The sequence below is a fragment of the Clinocottus analis genome, unplaced genomic scaffold, assembly GCF_023055335.1.
Source record: "Clinocottus analis isolate CAN_PGR_092001 unplaced genomic scaffold, fCliAna1.0.p SCAF_10, whole genome shotgun sequence".
Taxonomy (NCBI): domain Eukaryota; kingdom Metazoa; phylum Chordata; class Actinopteri; order Perciformes; family Cottidae; genus Clinocottus; species Clinocottus analis.
In genome coordinates this window covers 15,965,817-15,988,620 of record NW_027175821.1, presented here as the reverse complement: position 1 = coordinate 15,988,620, position 22,804 = coordinate 15,965,817, and the positions used below count along the sequence as shown (strand labels likewise).

The 22,804-nt window shown below is 42.1% G+C and overlaps 1 protein-coding gene across 6 annotated transcripts in view; it reads left to right on the top strand.

Moving 5' to 3' along the window:
• ldb2a (LIM domain binding 2a) overlaps positions 1 to 21,582 on the top strand; it is an 86,759-nt gene extending 65,177 nt beyond the window's left edge. The window contains exons 4-9 of one of the 6 annotated variants that reach the window (XM_068593195.1): positions 1 to 99; positions 4,978 to 5,061; positions 9,159 to 9,282; positions 11,749 to 11,802; positions 12,536 to 12,663; positions 19,626 to 21,582. The exon at positions 1 to 99 is cut by the window's left edge and continues 24 nt beyond it. In XM_068593195.1, the coding sequence (XP_068449296.1) occupies positions 1 to 99; positions 4,978 to 5,061; positions 9,159 to 9,282; positions 11,749 to 11,802; positions 12,536 to 12,663; positions 19,626 to 19,856 (720 nt within the window). In that variant the 3' untranslated portion in view covers positions 19,857 to 21,582. Of the gene's footprint in view, positions 100 to 4,977; positions 5,062 to 9,155; positions 9,283 to 11,748; positions 11,805 to 12,525; positions 12,670 to 19,625 lie in introns of all 6 variants that reach the window. The other 5 variants (XM_068593186.1, XM_068593164.1, XM_068593183.1 and 2 more) reach the window with 5 other exon arrangements.
• The last annotated feature ends 1,222 nt before the right edge of the window (positions 21,583 to 22,804 follow it).

Here is a 22,804-nt window from a genome sequence, read left to right as displayed (position 1 = left end):
CTGGAGTTTGCCTTTGATGATCTGATGAGGATCAAGACGTGGCACTTTACCATCCGGCAGTACCGGGAGCTCATCCCCCGCAGCATCCTGGCCATGCACGTGAGTGTGACATCATTTACCCCCTCCTTACTTATTTATTTATTTTAATCCTAAAGAGGAGCTCTGCACTCTGCCAAGACACTTTTTAGTACCTACTCATGAGCATAGGAAATTTAAACGCCAACAAAGCAGTTTGGAAGGATTTTTGCAAACCAATTTATTTGCAGACATCAAAGGCCACCGAGGATAAAAAAAAAAAAGGGCCCTTGTCTGAAAAGGGAGGGAGAAAAAAAATAACAAGGTCGAATGAATAATCTGCTTAATTCCACTAAGTGTAACACACATTTAGTCACTGGAGCCGTGCAGTGAAGCTAGCGCTCGCAGAAGCTCTTCTGTCTTCAAATGATTCAGAACACAAGTTGTGTTCAGCGCGGCCGCTACGAGGGAAAAAACCATGGAATTTTCCTATGAATAGATCTAAAGGAAGCCAAATTAAACATAGTGACCGCTGTTGCTATTATTGTGTCCACTCCGTTCCTATCAACAAGGCTACATTACAGAAACGCACCACAAAGCTGGATGTTGTTATCTTCAGGACTGTTGTAGGTGTACCTAATAAACTGGCACCTGAGTGTATATTCATATTGGCCTCAGTGCTCAACAGTGGGGCTTCTTTATGTTACACAACTCCCTTCCAGGCCCGCACCTCTTCACGGGAACGTGGCGCTGACTTCACGCGTTGGTCTCACGTGGTAATAAGCGGTAAAGTCGTGACAATAATCTTTCCAGGTCTTTCTGCAAATATTTGTCAGCACATAGAGAGAAATTAAATGTGCATCTCATACGCTCAATTAAGATCTTTGCAATGTTTTTCCGCTGCATAGGCTTTGATCTCTTAAAAAAGATAAAGTCACCTCACTAAACTATAAACTACTTTGAATGAGCCGACGTTACAGGAGGGGACTATGCTCATGTCATAAGATGCTCTATTATCATTTTTTTCTCGCGCAGTGAAAAAAACGGGACCAAAAAAAAGATCTAAATAATTGGACAAGCTGTCTTCTTTACTGATTTCTTTCAGCTTTCAACTTAAGAGAATATCCGGAAAACCTCGTGAGCAGGAGAGAAGTCTTAAAGTCGGACTTCATAAAACAGGCGGCGCAGTTCGCCGCCTAATAAACGAGGAAATTGATGAGAACATTTATGAGGAGAGTCACTGGAAGATTGTCATAAACGGCGAGAGAACACAAAACACCTTTCTTTCCTCTTCATGTCATTAAACTTCTCAACTCGCAGCCGTTTCGCAGCAGCGGTGACGCCTCCTGTCTGTCCGCAAATGTCCTGTCATGTCTGGGAAAAGCAAGCCGGAGGGAACATTTACATGAAAGTCTGAACGACAAAAGCGAGGACTTCAACAGAAAGATGCAGCCAGAAATGTTACGTATTCCCAGTTGAAAAGGGCTTTGAACCCCCCACAAAAAAATTAAAATAAGTAGCTCATAGTCCCCTTACATGGGTTTTCCCTTTCCGGCAGGGATATGTAATATACTTTCTATACTTGCAGTTCCTCCCATTTGATTGATGAATAAAACAAGATTCATTCCAAGTATTTTCCACTTACCCCCGTGGACCTAAAGGTGTGTATAAGAGGCCGCTTCCTCTTTATAGGTGCCGTTCTTTTTTTTTTTTGTGCCAAATCTTCATATGAATTTTCCCTGGCCAATAAATTGGCCCCTCTGGGTATTCACACTAATTCCCGTAGAGTGGGGATATTGTGTGTGTGTGTGTGTGTGTGTGTGTGTGTGTGTGTTTTTCTCCCCGTGGATCCTGGCCAGCTCTTCTCTGTTTTGTGCGTGAGTGTGAGCTCAGCCTTTTGATCGTTGCCTGGACTAATGAAAGCAGATACGGACACATGGGAGCCGGAGCGGACCGGTTGGAACTGCAGATACCGGGACAGATGTAGACACCGTGGAAGGAACCGGTGTGTTGGAGGGGGATGAGATCTCAAGTAGAGTCGCTCAAGAGAGAACTGTTTGGAAAAGAAATAAAGTTTGTTTCTTATTTTAGTCTTTAGAAGTGAATAAAGAAGCAGCCCGTTTGATGTCAGTGTGATAGAAGCTGCTCAGCGATGGAAATAGTATCAAACACTTTATCCAGTGAAGTAGAATCACTCGAGCTTTAGAATAAGTTCAGCGACATACCTTCGTCCTGTGGAAGATGTAGCATACTTTAACTCAATTTAAAATGGACCCGTTACTGACAGACATGAGGTAAACAGGAAGTACTTCAGAGTAGATGTGGTTCCTGCATCGCCCACTAGAGGCTGATTTTAGAAACTCATCAAAGTTAGAAACTAAATTGTCAATTTAATTTTATTCAAGAAGACTTTATTTGGGGATTCTTTCATTTGTTGAATAGCGTTTGTTTGCAGCCGGCAGTAAACTTTGATTCAACTTTATAATGGATGAAAATAAATGAGTCGTGCAAGTATTCAGTAAGTAAGCAAGTATTATTAAAGTAAAAGTAACAATACGACAACTTAGAAATACTCAATTACAAGTAAAAGTCATACATTTACAATCATGTCTGAGTGCAGAAATTACTATAGTTTGCTTTATATTTGATGTCTGATTGCAGAAATAAGCTAAATGTGCTGTATATATTACCATGTTTTTAAAATCTTAATTGTTTTACTTTAGTGGTCAAATAAATGTACTGTGAAAGTGTAAAGTAGTAATAAAATGGAAATAATTAAAAAAAAACAGCTTCAAAGTCTACTTAAGTACTCTGATAGAGTAAAAGCACTTACTTAACACCAACCCCAAACGGGTTAATGTCTTTGTTGTGTTTGTTAAGGGTGTGTAAAGACACAATGGCAATAAAGAAGTGGAAGAGTCCCCTCTCAAACATCTGCTCCGCCCACCTCCGTCCCACACAGTGTGCACGCGCTCAGACACACAGAGCAGCAGAGAGGACAAACAGCTGCGTATCCATACGTTCTAATTCATGAGCATAAAACATTTGTAAAAAATGCAGCTTGGCGAAGGTGCAACAGTTTCAAAGACACCACTAGCAGCAGTAATGCAGCCGACAATCTAAAAAGAGACAATAACACATAAATAGTCAATGTTTTTTTGGTTATTTTACTATATCTGATTATTGTTAATAAATAGGTAGCCTGTTTGGAAGAACAGAAATGCGCTGCAAATATTTAAGGTCAGTGTTTGCTTGCTGATAACCATCTCCTGTGAATGATTTATTATTTGGTTAGTTGTTTACTTAAATCCCCAACAACGGGCCATGTTTTCGGTATGTAAATACATGTAGACTTGAAGAGAGCAGTATTTCCCATAAGGAAGTAGTGAAGTAGAAATGCATCAAGTGTTATAAAACTGCACCTCAGCATTGTCCTGAAATGTCTCCATTGAGCTGAGCAGACTCCTCTAACCTGAGGTGTGATGTACTGCAGAGCTGCTCCACTGTTTAAACATCTAATCTGTAACATGGCCACGCCTCTTGAATCCCGAAGGGCTTCTTCTTAATAGTGTGTCCTCCGTTGTTTGTCTGCCTTTGACCTCTTGACCCGGGAGTCTGTCGTCCCGGCATCTTCTACCCGAGTTACTCCGCACATAGTTGATTACGCGGCCAAGACGGATTCCCGTACACGCGCGTTTAGACTGATTCAACTTGATGAGAGAAGTCATTCAGATTCCGATCCGCCGCCGGCCAAACGCCGCACGCTGATTCGATCCTCCCCTCACTGGCGCCAGCCTGCTGACGGCGCGGAGGAACTCTTTTCGCTTCCCTCTTGACTTTCTCTACACTGAGATGCGACTGGAGATAGAATTATGCATTTTTCATGAGGCGGTGAACGCAAGTGGGCTCACTGCTTCTCCTCAGTCTGGGCTCTGTTTTGCTCTGTCAATACCCACAGCTTTTCTTCTTCTGCTTCTTCTTCTGCTTCTTCTTCTTCTTCTTCTTCTTCTTCTTCTTCTTGGAGGGCAGACAAACTGAGTAAAAAAGTCTTATTTTTTTCTATCAGATGTCATCCTGTAATTGCTATCTTGGCTTTGTTCTTATTTAAGATGTTTTCCCTGCACATGTTTCCTGCTTCCCTGAACCCTGAATACATACATACATACATACATACATACATACATACATACATACATACATACATACATACATACATACATACATACACACATACATACATACATACACACATACATACATACATACATACATACATACATACATACATACATACATACATACATACACACTTACATACACACACAGGTATATACACACATACAAACATACATACACACAGACATACGCTTACACACACACACGTACACACATACATACATGTATGCAATCACACACTTACACATGTACACATATACACATGCACACACATGCAAACATACATAGATATATACATACACACACATGCATACATACATGCATAAACACATACACACACATAAATACACAACGACACAAACAGACGCATACATACACACATTATACATACACACTTCCATTAATATTCACACACATACATACACATACAACGTCACCAAACCCAGTGAAGATACTGAATGGAAAGTGTCTGTACATTTAAATGGAAGGACACAATAATATTGATTAATTAGACTCACAGTTGGACAACAGCGTGGAATGAAGGCCTGAGATGCTTCCAGTCGGCTCGGCGGCACGACCGCGATAACAATGTTCGGAGTCGCATTTATGACTCGAGGGTGTGAATGTGTCGAATGTGCATTATCTGATGAATGCCAATTAGCCTAATAGCCTGGAGATAATTAGTTTATTCGTTGTCAGTTGAATGCAAACGTAACTAAAATAACAGACGTACAAATATTTGGCTTATATTTCTTTTTGTGTTGGTTTCCCTGCTGCGGACTTCAGGCACAAGACCCTCAGGTGCTGGAACAACTGTCCAAAAACATCACTCGCATGGGTTTGACCAACTTCACCCTCAACTACCTCAGGGTAAGGACTCTCTGTGTTTGTGTGTGTCTGTGTCTGTGTCTGTGTGTGTGTGTCTGTATGTGTGTCTGTGTGTGTGTGTCTGTCTGTCAATGTCAATGATTGTCATTCTGCTTTTGTTTTTGTTCTCATCTCCTCACACTTTAATGCACACAGAGGAACAATTCATGTCCATTTTTAAATGGAGTTATTCATGGCGCTCATACTCTCTAAACTAACTCTCGTATCCTGATGTGTCTAGACAGCATAAAGATGTTTTTATAATGTAGAATATTCATGCTTTGTCATATCTAATGTGGCATGATTGCATTACCTGCGCTGCAGTAAATCTGTAATGAGATATTTCAAATGTGGCTTTAAATTATAGGTATATTCAATGTTTGAATAAGATGGGCTTTTTTTTACATTCCCTTATTATTTCTTTAGTTTATTTAAGGTCATATCGTGACTGTAAATGTAAATATTTTTCCTCTGTCTTACTGAATTTGAAAGCTTATGCTGTTGTTTATGTGCTGAACACGTTTTATGATTCTCCGGCGTTTGAAACCAGAGTGTATAATTTCAAAAGTGCGTGGCATCAAAACAAAAAAATATAAGCACTTATTTCTTCTTTACTCCCTGCATATACATGCTTTTCCACCTGACCGCAGCAATGTAATTTACGGGACTGGGAAGTATAAGCCGGCTGAATACATTAGTGATTATTTCACAGGGTTTTGTTTGTGTTTCTCGACGCCACAGTTGACTGACAGCTACGATTTCCAAATGGGAGAACAAGAGCGAGCGGGAGAGAGATGGGGAGAGAGAAGAATTAATTGGATACAGAAAATTAGCATAACATTAATGAACGCTCCCTGTTGAGACTCATAATTGTGAAATGGCGCGCGAATCAGGGAACGGCACCTCCGCTGCTTATATTAACCGAGTGAAGAAAGACACAGAGAGGCAGAGGAAGCAGGGTGGTTGTTTTTGTTTGCCTATAACAATGATTTTCTATACAGAAAGCAACTGTAATGCGGCTGAAGGGGGGAAACACATAATTCAAGTATCTGTAATTACACACGAAAAGATTTGGCTTCTGTTCATTCTTCATTTGGGTGATTCAGATGGTCAGTGCAAAACGGAACAATGAAACGAGGATCTGGTTTCCTGCTGCGCTTTATGGAAGTTGTTTACGTGTAAATAGACCCAGCTTCGCTTTTGAAGAATTGTTAGTTGGTGGGAAGTTGGTTCGAAACCTGAAATGTTCACGTAAATCCTTGCGTGTCTGCTAAACCAGGACTTTGCGTGGTTTTATTTAAAATGCTGCAGAAAACATAATGAAGGATTTACCCTTGTTTTCTTTCCGTTTAGTGAAATTGAAAACACCATAAACTACGAATATTATATCTCTAGTTTAAAGGCAATGCTGTTTAGGTAATTTAATTTACATTTTAGGTATGTGAGCTTTAGAGAGCATCGAGAGGATTCAGTGTTTCATAGAGACGTCATTGTATAAGAAAGCAGCGGTTCACACCCTTTTGGGCTTCTTGTGACCCTTAAAACAAATCAATATCCACTTGCAGCCTCTCACTTATTAATAGACTGTTTCACTTGGGTACTATTCTAAAGCCTGAGGACATAAAACTTTTCAAAAGAACTAAGACAAGATCACGGAAAAGTCTGGCAAACATTTCCCCCCCCCAGAAAAATATTCCCACAATTCCATTATCCCAATTCCTTGAGCCCGACCGGCCCGCCGGCAGGTTGTTCGTAACGCCCCCGGACAAAAGACCCAGACCGGAGGCAAACCCGCGTTTGGCTTGGTTGCTGGACCTCCGCTGACGCATTCCCGACATCCAGCGTGCCGGCGAGCTTCAGCCAATGAGAGCGCGGGACATAGGTTGAGGGGGGAACCCGGCGGCGGGCTCGCCTGCAGCCTCCCCGTCTGTGCTCTGTGTGGTTGCAGCGGCCCCTAAGGGGGGTTGGACGTTTGCATGAATAAACCTAGCACAGGGACTGATCTACAGAGTCGTAGTGAAGACGTGGTTTGGAGACCTCATCAGGGATTCCAGATGAAGGATCTTTGTCCCTCTGCCGCTGCAAAAAAAACTACAAGACACCCCCGATCAAAAGACGCCACAGTGAACACAGCGGCCTTGAATGTCAGGCGGCGCGACCTCGGCTTTGGATTCCTCTCGCGACCCCCTGGAGCCTACTGTTGTTCATCATATCACACACTTTGCAAAACATATTTCCCTCTACTGTTGTCCGAGGATGTCAAAGTAAAATACACCCTTTCCTCACATTAATCTGGCAATAATGCGTCCCTGGCCTTTCCCAGCGTTTATCAGTCCTTCCGAAAGAGACTGACTGTTTCCTGGCTCAGGGGTTACAACCGGCCTTTCTCTCACTCTCACAAACAGACACACACACACACACTATCTCTCCTTCTTTTTTATTTTTTCATTTGGAGTATTTAAGCCTTTCTATGTATCGGAGCTGCCGGCTTCCTACTATTCAGCCTGAAAATAGCCCTTGTTTTCAGGCTGAGAGCCAGGGCTTGTTGGCTGAGCTGTGGAGGGATATTACTGTGTCAGGAGGGAACTATCAGAGGAGAACATGGGATTAGTCTGCTACAGGGATGTTCACTTTACCTCCAGCTGCATGGCAACAAAACACTGCCGTCCTAACACAGGGAGCCGACATTACTATGTTTATGTCGGGTAATTTGGAGGAAGCAGCCGCGGCTGTTAGAATGCCTGGGTTGAAACCCGGGACTGCTGAACATGCCTGGTTTGAATATCCATCATGATAAAACACGTCTGCTAGGATTCCCGGTGTTGTCAGGTGATTTGTGTTAAAGCCTCCAAACACATAGTAGTCGGTAATATATACAGTACATGATACCTGCCCTTGTTTTGCCTTTTCACCGCCGAGTCGCTGTACAGTACGGCTGAAGACGGGACGAGCATGTTGATTAGATTTGACTTCAGAAACGTCGGGGTGGTGGGATGCTGAAGGTCAGATGAGATCATGTGAGCACGCAGCGAATGATTAACAGTCCCCTTTCTCTCAGTAACGACTGCCAAGTGCCCTTGAGCAAGTTAGCAAACCCACGCCTCCTTTCGCTCCAGTAATTTTTGACCTTACATCGCACTCTGGATGTGAAATACGAACGGCGACCACATCGACCGCTTGCCCCGGTCAGCCGAAACCTCTGTAGCATCGGATAAATTACCTTTCATTATGCGAGTTTCTAACATGTTCTCTTTGGCATTCTCTTCAGCTTTGGTTTCTTTTTTACCCATGACCTCGATTGTTGCCTAAAATTGAACCACGTTAGAAAACAAAAAGATTGAGTCGGGTTGATTTCGTGGTCAAATTGTCAAAGATGGATGAAAGTCAGGAAGAGAAACCAAACAGTTTTAGAGGACAGAGGTGGCCCGGTTGCCTGGAGTTTGATCCCAGTGCTGCCTCGCGATTGGTCCAGCAAATAAGATGGTGTTAAAACTGACCAATCACTGTCCTGCAGCTGCACCAACGAGCATTTGGATTAAAGAAACGATGGCTGACCGATAATATTATCCAGATGTTACCCGGATAAACTAAGCATGATGTATTTAAGATGACAGGCTGACCCCCGGTTCCTCTCACCGCTGATCACCAGAGATTTACAGTTGTCTCCAGACTGAATATTGTACTTTTAACTGGAGAAAATTGTTGGAGTTCAGTGTGAGAACAAGCGACTGTTCCGCGTGTTCCCGATGGGTTTGCATTGACGCATGAATCCGTCATACACACGTTGCTGTGAGCTGTGAACATATTAAAATGTATCGTTTCTCTCTCTATCTGTCTCCTCTCTAAAGCACTTGACAATAAACCTGTTTTTTTTAAAGGTATTTTATTAATAGTGTCCATAAAAAGTAGATTTACGGCACAATTAATCAGTCAAAGTCAGTCTGCTGGTGATTAATTGAGCAACAATATCAGTGTTTATGTGCCTTGTTTTGCTTTACCTTGATAAGCGGCTGCATCAGCGGACAGCACACTGTTCTCTCATCAAATGTTAAATAAATCTGACTTAATTGAGCGCCCTGTTTCTTTTGTTGTGTCAGCAGTTGTGTGTCATCCTGGAGCCCATGCAGGAGCTCATGTCAAGGCACAAGACCTACAACCTCAGCCCCAGGGACTGTCTCAAGACATGCCTGTTCCAAAAATGGCAGAGAATGGTCGCCCCACCAGGTAATTACATGATACATTACCACCTCGTGTTGAAACACGTCTTTACTGTCCATACGCCTGTTTAAGAAACAAAAAACAAAAAAAATTCAGTCAAAAAAAAGTTTTTCTGGTTTTCTCTCACCAATATTTTCAGAAACAAGTAGCTCTTATCCATAATGTTATCAAATGACGACATAATTTGCGTCTTCTAAAATGTTGCAGATCTATTTTTAAGTTCATCGTTTCCTCTACTGAAGATCAATTGATTTCCTCTACTTAAAAAATGAAAAAAATACAAACTTTTTTAAAATTCTGTACCATCACTCACTTTGTAGGAATACATTTTCTCAGACTGTGTTTTTATTGCATCATTTATTTTTCCAAATTTGCCATTATATGTCTTAATCCCTTAAATATGTTTTGCCTGTCAGGTATGTGAAATTAATCTGAATTCAGGGCTGCCCCTTGAATCTCAACCTTGCCAATCTAAACGGGCCTCTCAGCTCTCTATGATTGATGTTTTAAGGGCGGTTTCTGAAAAGTACCAGACTTAAATTGGCTGTGCGGTCTTAAGCTGGAGAGAAAGAGTAAGCCGAGTTTTTTTGGACACATCGGAGTGGCTGCAAATTACAGCAATGCTTAGCGAGGCGTGACGAGATGTCTTTAAAAACCAACACCAGTCAAAAAGCCTTTGACTCAGACCTGTGTAACTTTAATTAAGAGTGCCGGGTGTAATCAGACTTGTAGATCCAGCTCCCCGGCCAGCGGCTCCCCAGTGTCGACTTCGTCTTCAAAGAAAGAAGAAGAAGAAGAAAAAAAACAGAGAGGGGGGAGAGAAAAAACATGGAAAGCATTTTATGAATATAAAGTCTGAGGAGAAGAAAAAAAAAGCTCTTGTATTGATGATTAATTGTGCTCATGGAAAAGGAGCTTGATATGAAATCCTATATGGTGCAGTTTTATATCATACATGTGTGATTAATGAAAAACAGCTTAAAGGGATAGTTTGTATTTTTCTGAAGTGAGGTTTTATGATTTTATGATCCACAGTCTTAGAACATCAGCACGGGAGCAAAGCAATGCATTTCAGACACCTAAAGGATACACTATATTTAGGATATGGTGACCTCTTTAACTTGCAATCATACAGTCCTTTCTGACGGGGAACTGAATCTACACTCTCTTTAAAGCAAGGAAGGTAAAACTACAGTTTCTCTCAATGGGGTCTTGTGGAGCATCGATAACGGCTTCAGCTCTTCCTCAGAAAGGACTGATGGGAAGGTAGAGCAGTGAAAACATTTATAATAGAACAAGCACTTAAAGCGCTATTGATTCATAAAGGTGTCTGAAATACATTTCCTGTACTGTACTACAGGTAATACTCTGACAGTGGGTAAGTAACCTCATGCAATCCCACTTTAAAAACATCCAAACTATCCCTTTAATGGGTAATTTAGTTTGACGTGGTCGGTTTGTTTGCGGTTATTTGCTCCACAAGTTGCTTCATGGTACCTGTTTAAATGTTAGTCGTCGGTGTGATGTTGTCTCAGGCGTCAGGCCTCCTCAGTGTGTTTTCAGGCCGGTTTCAGCCCATCCGTCCGTGCGTTCACATGAAATTTGCCTGAACTTTGCAGTTTAGCTGGAATGGCAGTTTTCCCTCATTGGCGGGCCTGTTGTTCCCCCTTTCCTGCAATTCTTCTCCAGCTTGGAAACTGGTTGGGATTCTGCCAGGAAGGAAGCCACAGGCGCATTTATGCTCTGATAAGTCCTTTTGGTGGAAATGGAAGTGATTTTTAGTGCGTCACCAGTTCAGCGTCGAAGGAAACCAGTCGGATAACAGAAATGATTGTCTCTGACAATAGGGACGCTTTTTTGCACACACGTCTGTCAAAGTCGGGAATCAAAAGAGAAAAGATACTGATAAAATTCCCCTTATTGTTTTGCCTCTGATACAGAGTTTCAGTTTGTTTGTATCATGAGTCGCTGGTTATTGTAACTGAATATGAAAGCATCTCCCTTGGTGTGATTAGGAAGAACCTCGAAAAATGGATTTTGTTTTCAGTCATCTGTTTGAAGATCACAGCGGTGTTCTCTTGTCCCCCTCGAGATTAAAAGGAATGATTTTCTAACAAATGTTGGCAGAATTTGCTAAATCTTGTGTTCATAAATTATGCACGACATAGATTATTTTGTAAATACTAGAAAGACAAGATCTCTATTTAACCTGTGTACTGTATCTTTTTGATAATAATGATTTCACTTGTGATTTAATTGCACCTTCAGGAGTTATGTACAACTCATAATTGGAAAAAAAACCCAACATCTTTTATCACAAGTGTCCCACTGGTGTAAAGTAGCATCTGCATGGCATTGAAAGTTCAATTATTTCTCTTCCTCTGTTGTCATCTCTGGTCTCATTCTGTCTTGAAGTGTTTAAGAGATTATCCAACCTGGATCAAATAAAACTGAGTTTGGCTCTGGTTACAGCTGGACACCCACAGAACTTCAAAACGGAAATATTTCCCACAAATCCCAAAAAAGGTATCTTCTCTGTGACGCCGTCTGTAGTCTTTTAGGAACGCGGCATTTTAATTGCCCATTGGAATGCCATGAACTACATTGTCAGTGTGCAACTTCATCTGCATGTTTCAAAATAACACTAATACCTGTAACATAACCTAATACAGGTTTGCATATGCCAGATTAATGCCTGTAAGAACATAATTCTCTGGCTTAAACGTAATGATTAGAACATTAAAAGCACTCGTGCTCAGCGAATTAAATCTATAGTGTATTTGCACGTTCGGTAAAACATACAAGAGAGCGCTTTCTAGCCGAGCAGCTTTAATCTGGCTTGTGCTATTGCGGAGCGTCGCAATCATTAACACATTTACATTGCGGCGAGCATCACGGTCCATTGTGGAGCGTTTATGCAAATGAAACGGGTTCTTTCTGACTAGTGCATGTCTGGGGGAGATGTCAACGCTCGTGCGGTTTCCCTTCTGAAGAAAACAAAGCATGAACCAGTGTGGACGAGTCGCTCTTGTGTCTCTAACGTGTCTTTGTGTATGTGTGTGTGTGTGTGTGTGTCTGAGTGCATGTTTATGAGCATTTTGCACCAAACCAGATCCTGTCCCAACATACGATGCTGTCCGTCCGAGCCGCTCCTCTATGTAAAACACACACACACACACACACACCTACACCTTGTCTCCGTCTGTATGCATTATCTTCTTGGCATTGCCTCTTTTTCTCATTGCTGGTCGCGCCAAAGCTGAGCCCGCCCGACAGACGACCACGAAGAGGAGGAAACGGAAGAACTCGGCCAGCAGCGCCAACAGCGCCGGCACCACCGCCAGCAAGAAACGCAGCCCCGCCACCAACTTCAGCCTCTCCAGTCAGGTACCTGTAAGCATCAACCTTTTTCTCTCTGACTTTACATGCATGTTTGCAGGTTCACACAGACACACACACACACACAGGCACGTAGTATTCCTAATGGTATTGCAGCTATTAGGTTTAATTTATTTTCACAAAAGAGAAGGAAAAAAATGAAACACCGGGGAGGAGAGGCGAGAAAGGAAATTCAAATCTGTGCAGTGAGACAAAGAAACCTCAAGGGATTTGTTCTGAAAACATGTCGCCAGAAAGACAAAGAGAAAATACATGAAACATCATAAAGGGCGACACAAACGACATTAAGAATCATCAAAGCGGAAAGTAATACAAGAACAGCTAAATTCGTAAACAGCATGTAAAGAAGGTGAATGAAAGTGTCCCTTCGCCGCAGGTGGTGTCACATCACCAACTCCAGCTCGTTGTTAAGTTTTCTCACTTTTTCTTTCCAAGTACTCGACGCGTACTTCTGAATATGTGTGTTTAAAAAGACCCGGCAGACCCGGCTGACCCCGCTGCTCATCCAAGTGGCTGTAGCCCAGAGGTTGTTGTTGTTGTTGTGGTTTTTTCAAAGTTTCTTTGATTCAGGACCAAATGGGAAAATGTGGGTGGGGATAGTGATCCTCTCTCAGCAGCCTCCTGTTGGAAATGGCCTTGACCAAGACACTGAACTCAACAACTGCCCAGAGGACTGTTACTGCAGCGGAGTTTATTAGTATTTTAATAATGCAGGGTTTGATAAAACAAAACAGGACATCGGCAGGACTGAAAGAGCTTCGTTTGGAGTTCAGCTCCAGTTACTTCCTGCCATGGTTACTTACAGCAGCACCTGGGGGAAAGTGTGTGACGCATGTCTGGTGGTCAAAGTGAAACATCTGTACATCTCAGCCGCTCCAGTTGCACTGTATGGTGGCCCAAATTAAGTCGTAAGAACTCAAGCTCGATCTTAGGGATTTTTAAAGCTGAATATTTGATAATAACGACCATTGCTGCTGCATATCAGCTCCATGGGGGCTGGTATTTTATTTTTCTGCAACAAACTGTTCTGTTAATGTAACAGCATCAGTAAATTTAAGATGAAGATTGAAGACATTTCATAGTTTCTAGAAATGTATTACATAGAAATGCAACACAAAAACCTAACGTTGGAGGATGAACTTGGGTGTGCAGCTTTTCAGAAGTGAAAAAAGGGCATGTTGAAAAAAAAATGTGTTTACACTGATGTCAGATTTTGATGGCTAATTAACCAAAACAATTTAAGTTATGATTTGTGCACAACTGCACATGTCTGTAAATTTGAGTCATTACTTTTGTCCATTGTTCCCCACAAATGTCAAAAACCTGTCTGATGAATCTGTTGTTTTCAAGTCGTATCGAAACGAAAGTTGTTGGTTTTTTTTCTCCTTTTTAAAAAACAAAAAAGTACTGAATGCTGTTGCGATAGAAACGTTTCTAAAATGTTCTGCAGACATGAGAGAGTTTAACCAGAAGAGTTAAAACCTGAATTAGGATCATCTTATTAGCTTCTTCTCGCCATCACACTTCTCTCTGTTTTAAGGTCTTTCTCAAATAAAAATAATACTTCAATTTTATATAGTGCTTTTCTGAATACTCAAGACGCTTAAATAACTGAAATAACTTTAAATCAGGAAATCCGTCCCCAAATGACTTCAGTAAAGTATTTAACAGCTGAACCTCAGCAGTGTGTGTATGTGACTCCCCAATATCCAGTAACGCACTATTTTTGTATTCAGAAAAAGTGACCTGGATAAAGATAAGCAGCTCCTTCGGTGACTCTGCACGCCGTGTGTCAGCGTCTGATTTGCTACGCGTTTCCGTAACAGCCCACTTGACACAGTTCGAGGTTAAATAGCCTCTTAAACAGCTGAGTGTTGCGCCACATGTCTGGCTCTCCCCTGGAGGATTTGATGCTGCTGTGAGTGCATTGTCTAGTTTTCTTACCTGTTCCATACACTGCTCATTATACACTGCATCCAATTTACTATTCTGTAGCCACGCTGGTGCAGCAAACAGGGGGGTTTTCTTCTTCTTTTTTTTAACAGAGGTCATGGCAGATCAGCTGATACTGTGCTGAAACCAAACAACGTTTAAGGGCTGCAGGTTGGCATGCATGTGTCTTCCATCTCGTACACTGGATTAATTCGGCTTAATGGGACATTTAAAGGCGCTGATGCTTCTCTATGCTCACAAGCGTGTTCCTTGTGGCAACCCTGGCCTGCCAGAAGAGACGTTTCCCCTGTTACATTTGGAAAGAAAGACTTCAATAGTGTTGCTCCTTTTAACATTAGAGACCTCAGTGCTAAATGTTGTTAGGTCGAGGCGAATAAGTTCTTTAAAGATCTGGGTTTCGGTTCAATGTTGAGATAGAAAACACGTCAGTGTTGCTGCAGGTCTTTCCCCAAAGCAAACCAAGTGCCGAAACCATGAAAATGTTTTTTTCATGCTTCAGCTGCTACAAGCAAATAAAGTATTGCAAGAAAAACAAATACAACACACACTTCCAAGGGGAGAGGATTGCACATTGGGACATTGTAGAAATTGTGGAAGCCTTATGTGTCCTATTTGGGGGAATCATCTTAATACTTTTTCACCAGTTTCCAACCAGGTTGAGGTTGTTCATCTGCTTGATACTTTAAAACTTTATTTTTCTTGGCTTTTTTACTGTATTTTTTTGTCTCTCGCCTAAACACGCTGTACTGTCCCTCTATGTACCGTTCTGTTGTTAGCTGTCTCGTCATCTTTCCAGATTTGTTGCCCTCACCCTCCTCTCGTACCTCTGTTGCTCCGTCTCACACATTCATAATGTACATAACACGCGCACACACACACACACACACACACACACACACACACACACACACACACACACACACAGCGTGTGCAATTGTTTTCTCTCTAGAAGGCAGTTTGGCTCTGTGCCAGCTCTCATTATCACAGATATCTGTATACAACCCTCTCCACCCCCGAGCCTCTTCCTCCGTCACATGCACACACGCTACTCCATCACTGCCCCCCCTCTCTCCCCACCATAACATTACACACACACACACAGACACACACCACCCACACACACACACACCACCCGTATCACTCATGCCATGCATTCACACGCCTCTTAAAGACTGGCAGCGTGGCTGGTAACATGCTGGTTACATATGTTGCGCGGCTGCTGTCTTTGTCTGAGAAGTTGTTCGTTTGTGGCTGAGCACAAGCCTACGTGAGCCCAATGACAATAAGGAGTGGACCCTCACAGGGGGGGTGGGGGGGATACCAGCGGCTGGAGAAGGGAAGGTGCGGGGGAGGAAGAAGGTGGGGAGGATGTGTGTGTGTGTGTGTGTGTGTGTGTGTGTGTGTGTGTGTGTGTCAGAGGGGGGTTCATAGAATGAGCAACACTGACCTCTAGTGGCCTGAATTTACTGAAAATGTGTTGTTCCTGGTACCAAGCGTTCCTCCAGCAGCAGGTTTGTCATGTTGTCAGTCACTCAGTGTGTTTGAAGCACATGTTAAAGACTAAAGTAATAACTGCTCAAATGCTGTATGTTAAATTGGTAGATTGGAGATCATTCAAGGATTACATTTACAAGGATCTGCATTGAGCTAAGATGGAGTTGCTTGTGCGGCGCTGGGGGAAAATATATATATCACAATGTATAGGCACAGACAAAGTCTTATTTATGTGGCATACTTCCCCTAAAAACTTAGGCGTCTGTTCTTCGTAATTGTATACAAACATTTTATTCCAAGTTTTTTAAGACTGGTGCTAATCTATGTTATAGTTATTGTCAACAAATCCTATAAAAAAATCAAAACTATTGACTTTAGTAACAAGCAGTTGTCTTTTGTTGTCCACAAACTGGTAAAAGCACACTCATTGTTGCGCTGGGTAACATGCTCCTTTATTAACACGAACACACAGGCTGCTGTTTATTTTGACTCGATGCCACGCGCGCAGATCTGCGCTCAAATACTCACGGGAGAACCAAATGTCTTTTAATCCGCCCCTGAAAATAGTCCACAAGAAATGTACTATATTTACTGTAATGTGAGAGGAACATTAGCAAAACACTTTACTTTGCTTCATATATATATATATATATATATATATATATATATATATATATATATATATATATATATATATATATATATATATATATATTCTTTTCTTTGAATCCGTTTAGTTGTGAGCATTTTTTTATTTTTTATTTACATCCTCAGTAGGAACTAATGCACTTAGATCCGAGAGCCACGGTCTCTTAAAGACAGGCAACACAATCAAATATAGAATATCTCTAGTTTTATTCTTAAAAGTTGTATGTTGGTGATAGCTTAAAGCAAAATGATAAATAAATAACAAACAAACTAACAAAGAAAACAACAGTGCAACTCCGGGCCCCCGTGTCACCGCCGCCACAATCCCGCCACGTCTTCTTTAAACTCACACTTGTTGCGCTGAAGAAGCTCGGGGGACATATTTGGTCCGATGTCCCCCGAGCTTCTCACTGCTGATCACTGTAAAAACAAAAAAAGTACAAATGCTAATGACACAGTTTAGTGAATGGAGGGCGCAGGGAGGCGTTCACCGCTGCCACGGCCCATTCAAAGTGCCGCCGCTTAGCTTGCGCTAAAGCTAACGAGATGAGTAGACGAGTTGACAGTATTAATTAGCTCACAATTAGCGCTCCCCAGCCTCACACCAGCCACCAGCTGTTAGCGTCTGAGGGATTTCTTTCTTTCTTTCTTTTTTTTTTTTTTGGAGGCCCAAAATTGGCCAGAGGTAGGTTGACAGGCCTCCTCACAGGAACAGATGGTGAGTGCATGGCTTGTTAGCAATCAGCACGTTTTTAGCTAATGACTTAATTAGCTATGCAAATTGACAAATCAGTGTGGATATTGTCATTCAGTTGAAAAGCTCACCTAAATTAATTAGCCTGATTAAGGCATAGTGGGGTGTAGAAGTGGTCGCTGGGGGGGTTTGGGGATGGCTTTCGATAAACATACAGCCTCTTGTACTCTTCATCTAAACGTGTGTGTGTTTTGAGTTTTGGAGAGGGGGAGGAGGGGCGTTGCAGTGTGCCAAGTTGTCTCGTTGTGTTTGCCTGTTTACATCAGTGCATGCTGGAAGTCACCGTGTGTGCTGACGTCTCCTGGTGCAACCCCTTGGTTCCTGTGTATGAGCTTCGACTGTGCACAACGCACGGGGTTAATCTGCATTCAAGTGCTGTGTCTGTGTGTGTGTGTGTGTGTGTGATTGTACAGTAATCTGGGTTTGTGTGCCAGCCTCATGTGCACGTCACATTGTGTGTGTGTGTGTGCGTGTGTGTGTGTGTGTTTGCGCGCGCTGCGGAGGAGACGGCTGAGGAGAGCGAGATCTCCCCGAGCCGGGCCGCGTTGACACACTTGGCCAGTGAAGCGTGCGCTCCATTTAACTGTACAGCTTCTCCCCGGGTTGCGCTGGGTGGCGCTGGGGCGCGCCAGCAGGGAGACGCTTTGTCCGTCAAAGGGAGATGAGATTCACACACACACACACACACACACACACAAAGAAATACAGCCATATCAACGCTTATTGATCAATGGTTGAATCCACACATGGCACTCGGGGGATTACTTGTCAACAATTTGCGGGAAGAGTTTGCTCCTGAAACATGGGTGAAAAACAAGAAAGCTCTCCAACCGAACACTCGTCCAAGGAAGCAGAGATATTGGCTAAATCTCTCTCCTTCGCTCCCTTGACCCGCTGCGAGAGAGCCATCTCTGTGAAATATGTCTTACATGATGAGTATTGATTGGTGGGCGGGTACAGAGCGCTGGGGGAATCCGCCTTGTGCGCGGGAAGGTTTGATTTTTGAGAGGGGTCGACCGTTAGGGATGGATGCGTTCGCTGGGCACGCCGACGTCTCAAACACTCGACACAAACACAGACAAAGTCTTTGGAAGCAGGGGGTCTGTGTTCCAGCAGGGAGGCGCACACCTCCCGTCTGCAAGGCCCTCCGTTGGGAAACACGCTGTAAACAAACAGAAATAGATCAGCAAGTGGAGACACGGTAAATGTGTGTTTGTGACCTTGTGGTAGTTGTCTGACTCCATTTTCAAAGGCGGTTGAACCCTTTTTTTTTTTTTTTTTTTGCAGAAACTATATGAGACAGCAGACATGCATATTCATTTATTTTAATGCAAATGTTGTACCTTCTTTTCCTTATTGTTGGATGTGCGTTCACTTGATATTCAGGTGGTGGTTTGGTCTCAGAATTAGATGAAACAGATATGCATTAATTTCTTCTCTGGTAATTTCTCTCTCACTTAAGCATATTCCTTTTGAGCCTCCCCGAGGCTAAATGTGGTCGGGCCTGCACGAAACTGAAAAACACGTCACGGGTGCCCGTGTGGAAATGGATTATATTTGTGAAACCAGTTCTAAAGTTGAGTTTAAAAAAAATTCAAAAGCTGGGAACATAAACTATAATAATGAAAGAAACAAGCAAATTCATGAAGAAGACGAACTGGCAAATGTTTGTTTTTCTGTTGTGAGAGTGTCACTAAAAATAAAAATGGGTATATATTGATTTAAATTACATTTAAAATGATAATTGAGAGGATTTTTAGGCCAAAATGTGCGAATGTGCTGTGGTTAAGTCACAAAATATTATTACTCCTTTCAAAGACAGATGTTTGTGTCAAAGCCCCAGTGGATGAACTAAGATGTAATGTAGCTTCTTGCCTCTTTAGATACACAACATTGACCTGATTGTACCATAAGTATGGGAATAAAAAGCTTTTAAATAACTAAATTGTAAGTATAACAACAACAACAACAACAACAACAACAAAAAGGACACAGTTCAAACACAACGTGACCTTTGTTCTAAAAAGGTCAAGCGCATCTGTAATCTCCTCCCTCTCTCTCTCCGGTGTGTAAACGTTGCTCTCTCCGTGTCTCCCTCCAGGACGTGATGGTGGTCGGCGAGCCGACCCTGATGGGCGGCGAGTTCGGGGACGAGGACGAGCGTCTGATCACCCGTCTGGAGAACACGCAGTACGACGCCACCAACGGCCTGGACGACGAGGACGACTTCAACAGCTCCCCGGCTCTGGGCAACAGCGCTCCCTGGAGCAGCAAACCCGCCGCCGCCCAGGACAGCAAGCCCGAGAGCACGGCGCCCCAGTCCTCGCAGTAAGGACGGAAAAGAAGAAGAACAAGCGCAACGGATCCTTGACTCCACGTGGACTGGACTTTTTTCACCTCTCTCTCTCTCTCTTTCCCCTCCTGAGGGCGGCGCTTCTACGTCCTTCGCAACGTTGTACTGAAATCCGAATCTGCAAACTCACCCCTGGCGTGTCCTGCCGAAGATATTCTGGGTATTTTCTTCTTCTCTGAATCGCCGTAACATCTCGGAGAACACTGGCGGCATTGCACAGCAATATCCACACGTCATAGACAACAACTGCATATATGTTGTATGCAACTGTAATTAAAAATACCACGGCGGAGGCTTTTTTTGGGGGGGGATTTTTTTGTTTTTTTTTTCAAGAACGCAGTGGAAAATTGCGGATCAAATTCTCCCTCAAATAGAAACCTCTCGTCTGGTGGAATACTACAGCTGACAGTAGACACACGGGAGAAAAGAAGAAGAATGAAAACAACAAAATAAAATGGCGAGCTCAACGGTGAGGAGGCAAGGTGTTTTTTTAGCCGATGGAAGAATTGAGCCACATTGGAGACAAATGAAACATTGTTTGAGACAATTGCATTTTTATTGGGGAATCCAGTCGGCTGTTGGTTTGTTTCTGCTGTTGCTGTTTATTTCCATGTCCAATTAAGAGGAAAATACAAGTTCTGTACCGATACGGACTCCTATTCAAACGAACGAGGGGAAATTGCGTCCCAGGATTGTTTTTTCCACATTACTGCGGTTGTCACAGATTGTGATTTCATGCAAAACCAGTTTGATTGTGTTCGTAGTCTATTGGTATTTTCGCTTCTCTCAGAATCCTTTGCGGTCACGTTGTAATTTTGCGCCAATCAGTATGTGAACTTTGCCGACACGCATTGATGCATTAATGTTGATTTTTATTTTTTATTTGTTTCCCTCCTCAGAAATTGGACTTCTCTCCCTTTAACGACCTACTCCCAAACTGATACTAAAGCCTTTTCCTGCATGATTTTATAGGATTTTTATTTTGTTTGATATATGTACTTTTTAAGAAAAAAATAAATAAAAATCAGTCTGATTTTCCTTTTGGGTTCATCAGTTTGGGAACACTGTTACAAGGTTTGTAGCTCTGTAAATAGAGGTGGAATCTATTGTGTCCACTGTAAATCAGCCACTGAGACCAGTTTGAATATGGCAGCTGTTTTGTTTCGTGCAGGAGGTTCAGATTTCTGTCGGGTGGTTCGGATGGACGCTGGTTCGCTTCGGTCGAGAACCAAAGTGTTTCCTGACCTCTTTAGCTAGTGCAGAACCAAAGCCACCAAGTCAACGCTCACAAAATCATATTTCTTGAACATTGTGGGACACAAGAAGAAGAAAAAAAGTTACATTTTCAAAACAAAGCGCAAAGCGCGGATTAAATCCCATCCACCCCACAGAAATAGTTGGGCATCCCTGTATTTGTGCTATTCTTTAATCTTTAATTGAATTGATAATATATCCCTGATCTCTTTTGTTGGACTTTTGTTTGAAAATGGGCGAGAAGACAGCAACATATGTCTTTCTACAATTGGATCTTATGGGTATTTATTTGTGCATTTGTAAGGAAGCTAACACATTTCTAAATATGTTTGAGCCTAGTATTATTAGACACCATTTGTACATTATATAGCAGAGGTGTTCAGTGTCATATCTGATGTCTGGTATGTATGCTTTACCATTATGTGTGCCAATAAACCGTGCTTACAAAGGAGTTGAATTTGATTTGGTTACATGCATTGTGTGTGCAGGTAGCATCTGTTCATTTATTTATTTACTCTACTTAATGTGGTTTGGTCTGATAAACCATTGGAAAGTTCCCTCTTGACTGTAAAACCCAGCAACTGACTGCAACGTCCATTGAGTTGCATGACCTTCCTCGTCTGTCTCGTCCAACGGGAGCTAAACTCTCACAGTTTAAACATGACAACTGGACATCGCCACATCTATTGAGGTAGATTGTTCTTGATTGTGCTAAATTGTTCTTGTTCCTGGTCCTAAAAAGATTCAGTGATCCAACCTGAACATCACGTGTTGGCGTTAGTCTCTCAAAAATAAAAGAGCAACACCTTCTTTCCACAGCTGCCACTTTCTGCTGATATTTATCCATCACATTGGGAGAAATCAATCGCAAAAGAATCAAAAAAAGAAGAGACGAAGATTTCTCAGAAGACTAGAATGCAGTCCATCATGCTCCAGTATTCAAACTTCACAAACTGCTTTCATTTCATTTCCACATGATCATCAATTCGCTTTTGATTAAAAATCTTCCCGCCAGGTTCATGCACCTTTTCCCCTGCTCATTGAAGGTTATTAAAAAGCATTCTGGGAAATGTAGACAATCACTAAATATTAAAATAAGTCCTGGAATGTGATGAAGATGTCAAAATGATGTGGTCTATAATAATCTAGTTGTTAATCTGGGTTGATATATTTCAATTTTCTTTGATGCGAGCAGCCCTTAGTATATATTATCTACATATGTTGCAGTTATTGTCCATAGGTTTCCTTGGGACACTGGAACTGTTTATACAACAGCATTGGATAACAAAATGGTATCCACCCAAAATCAATAGGTTGGTTGTCTTGGAGTCTCTTTTTGTCTACACGGATATTACAAAATAAAACCTTTAATATAATGGTATATTCTGTAAGATCTAACCTGGATTGGCCATCCCTGTATTTATCCCTTATCTGCTATCCTGAGTTAGCTGAATAATTCTGCGAATAAAAAACCTGAAACATGAACAAGTGTATGAACTACTCTGCAAAGTTCTGCAGATAACTCGGTATCTGTATGGGAGCAAGCCTCTGGACTGTTGTTGGGTAGACTTTAAATCCAGAACACTTTGATGGAACTCTGGCGACACCTAGTGGAATATAGGAAGTACTGCAACAACATTGAATCATTCAATAATACTCGTGTTATTATTTTC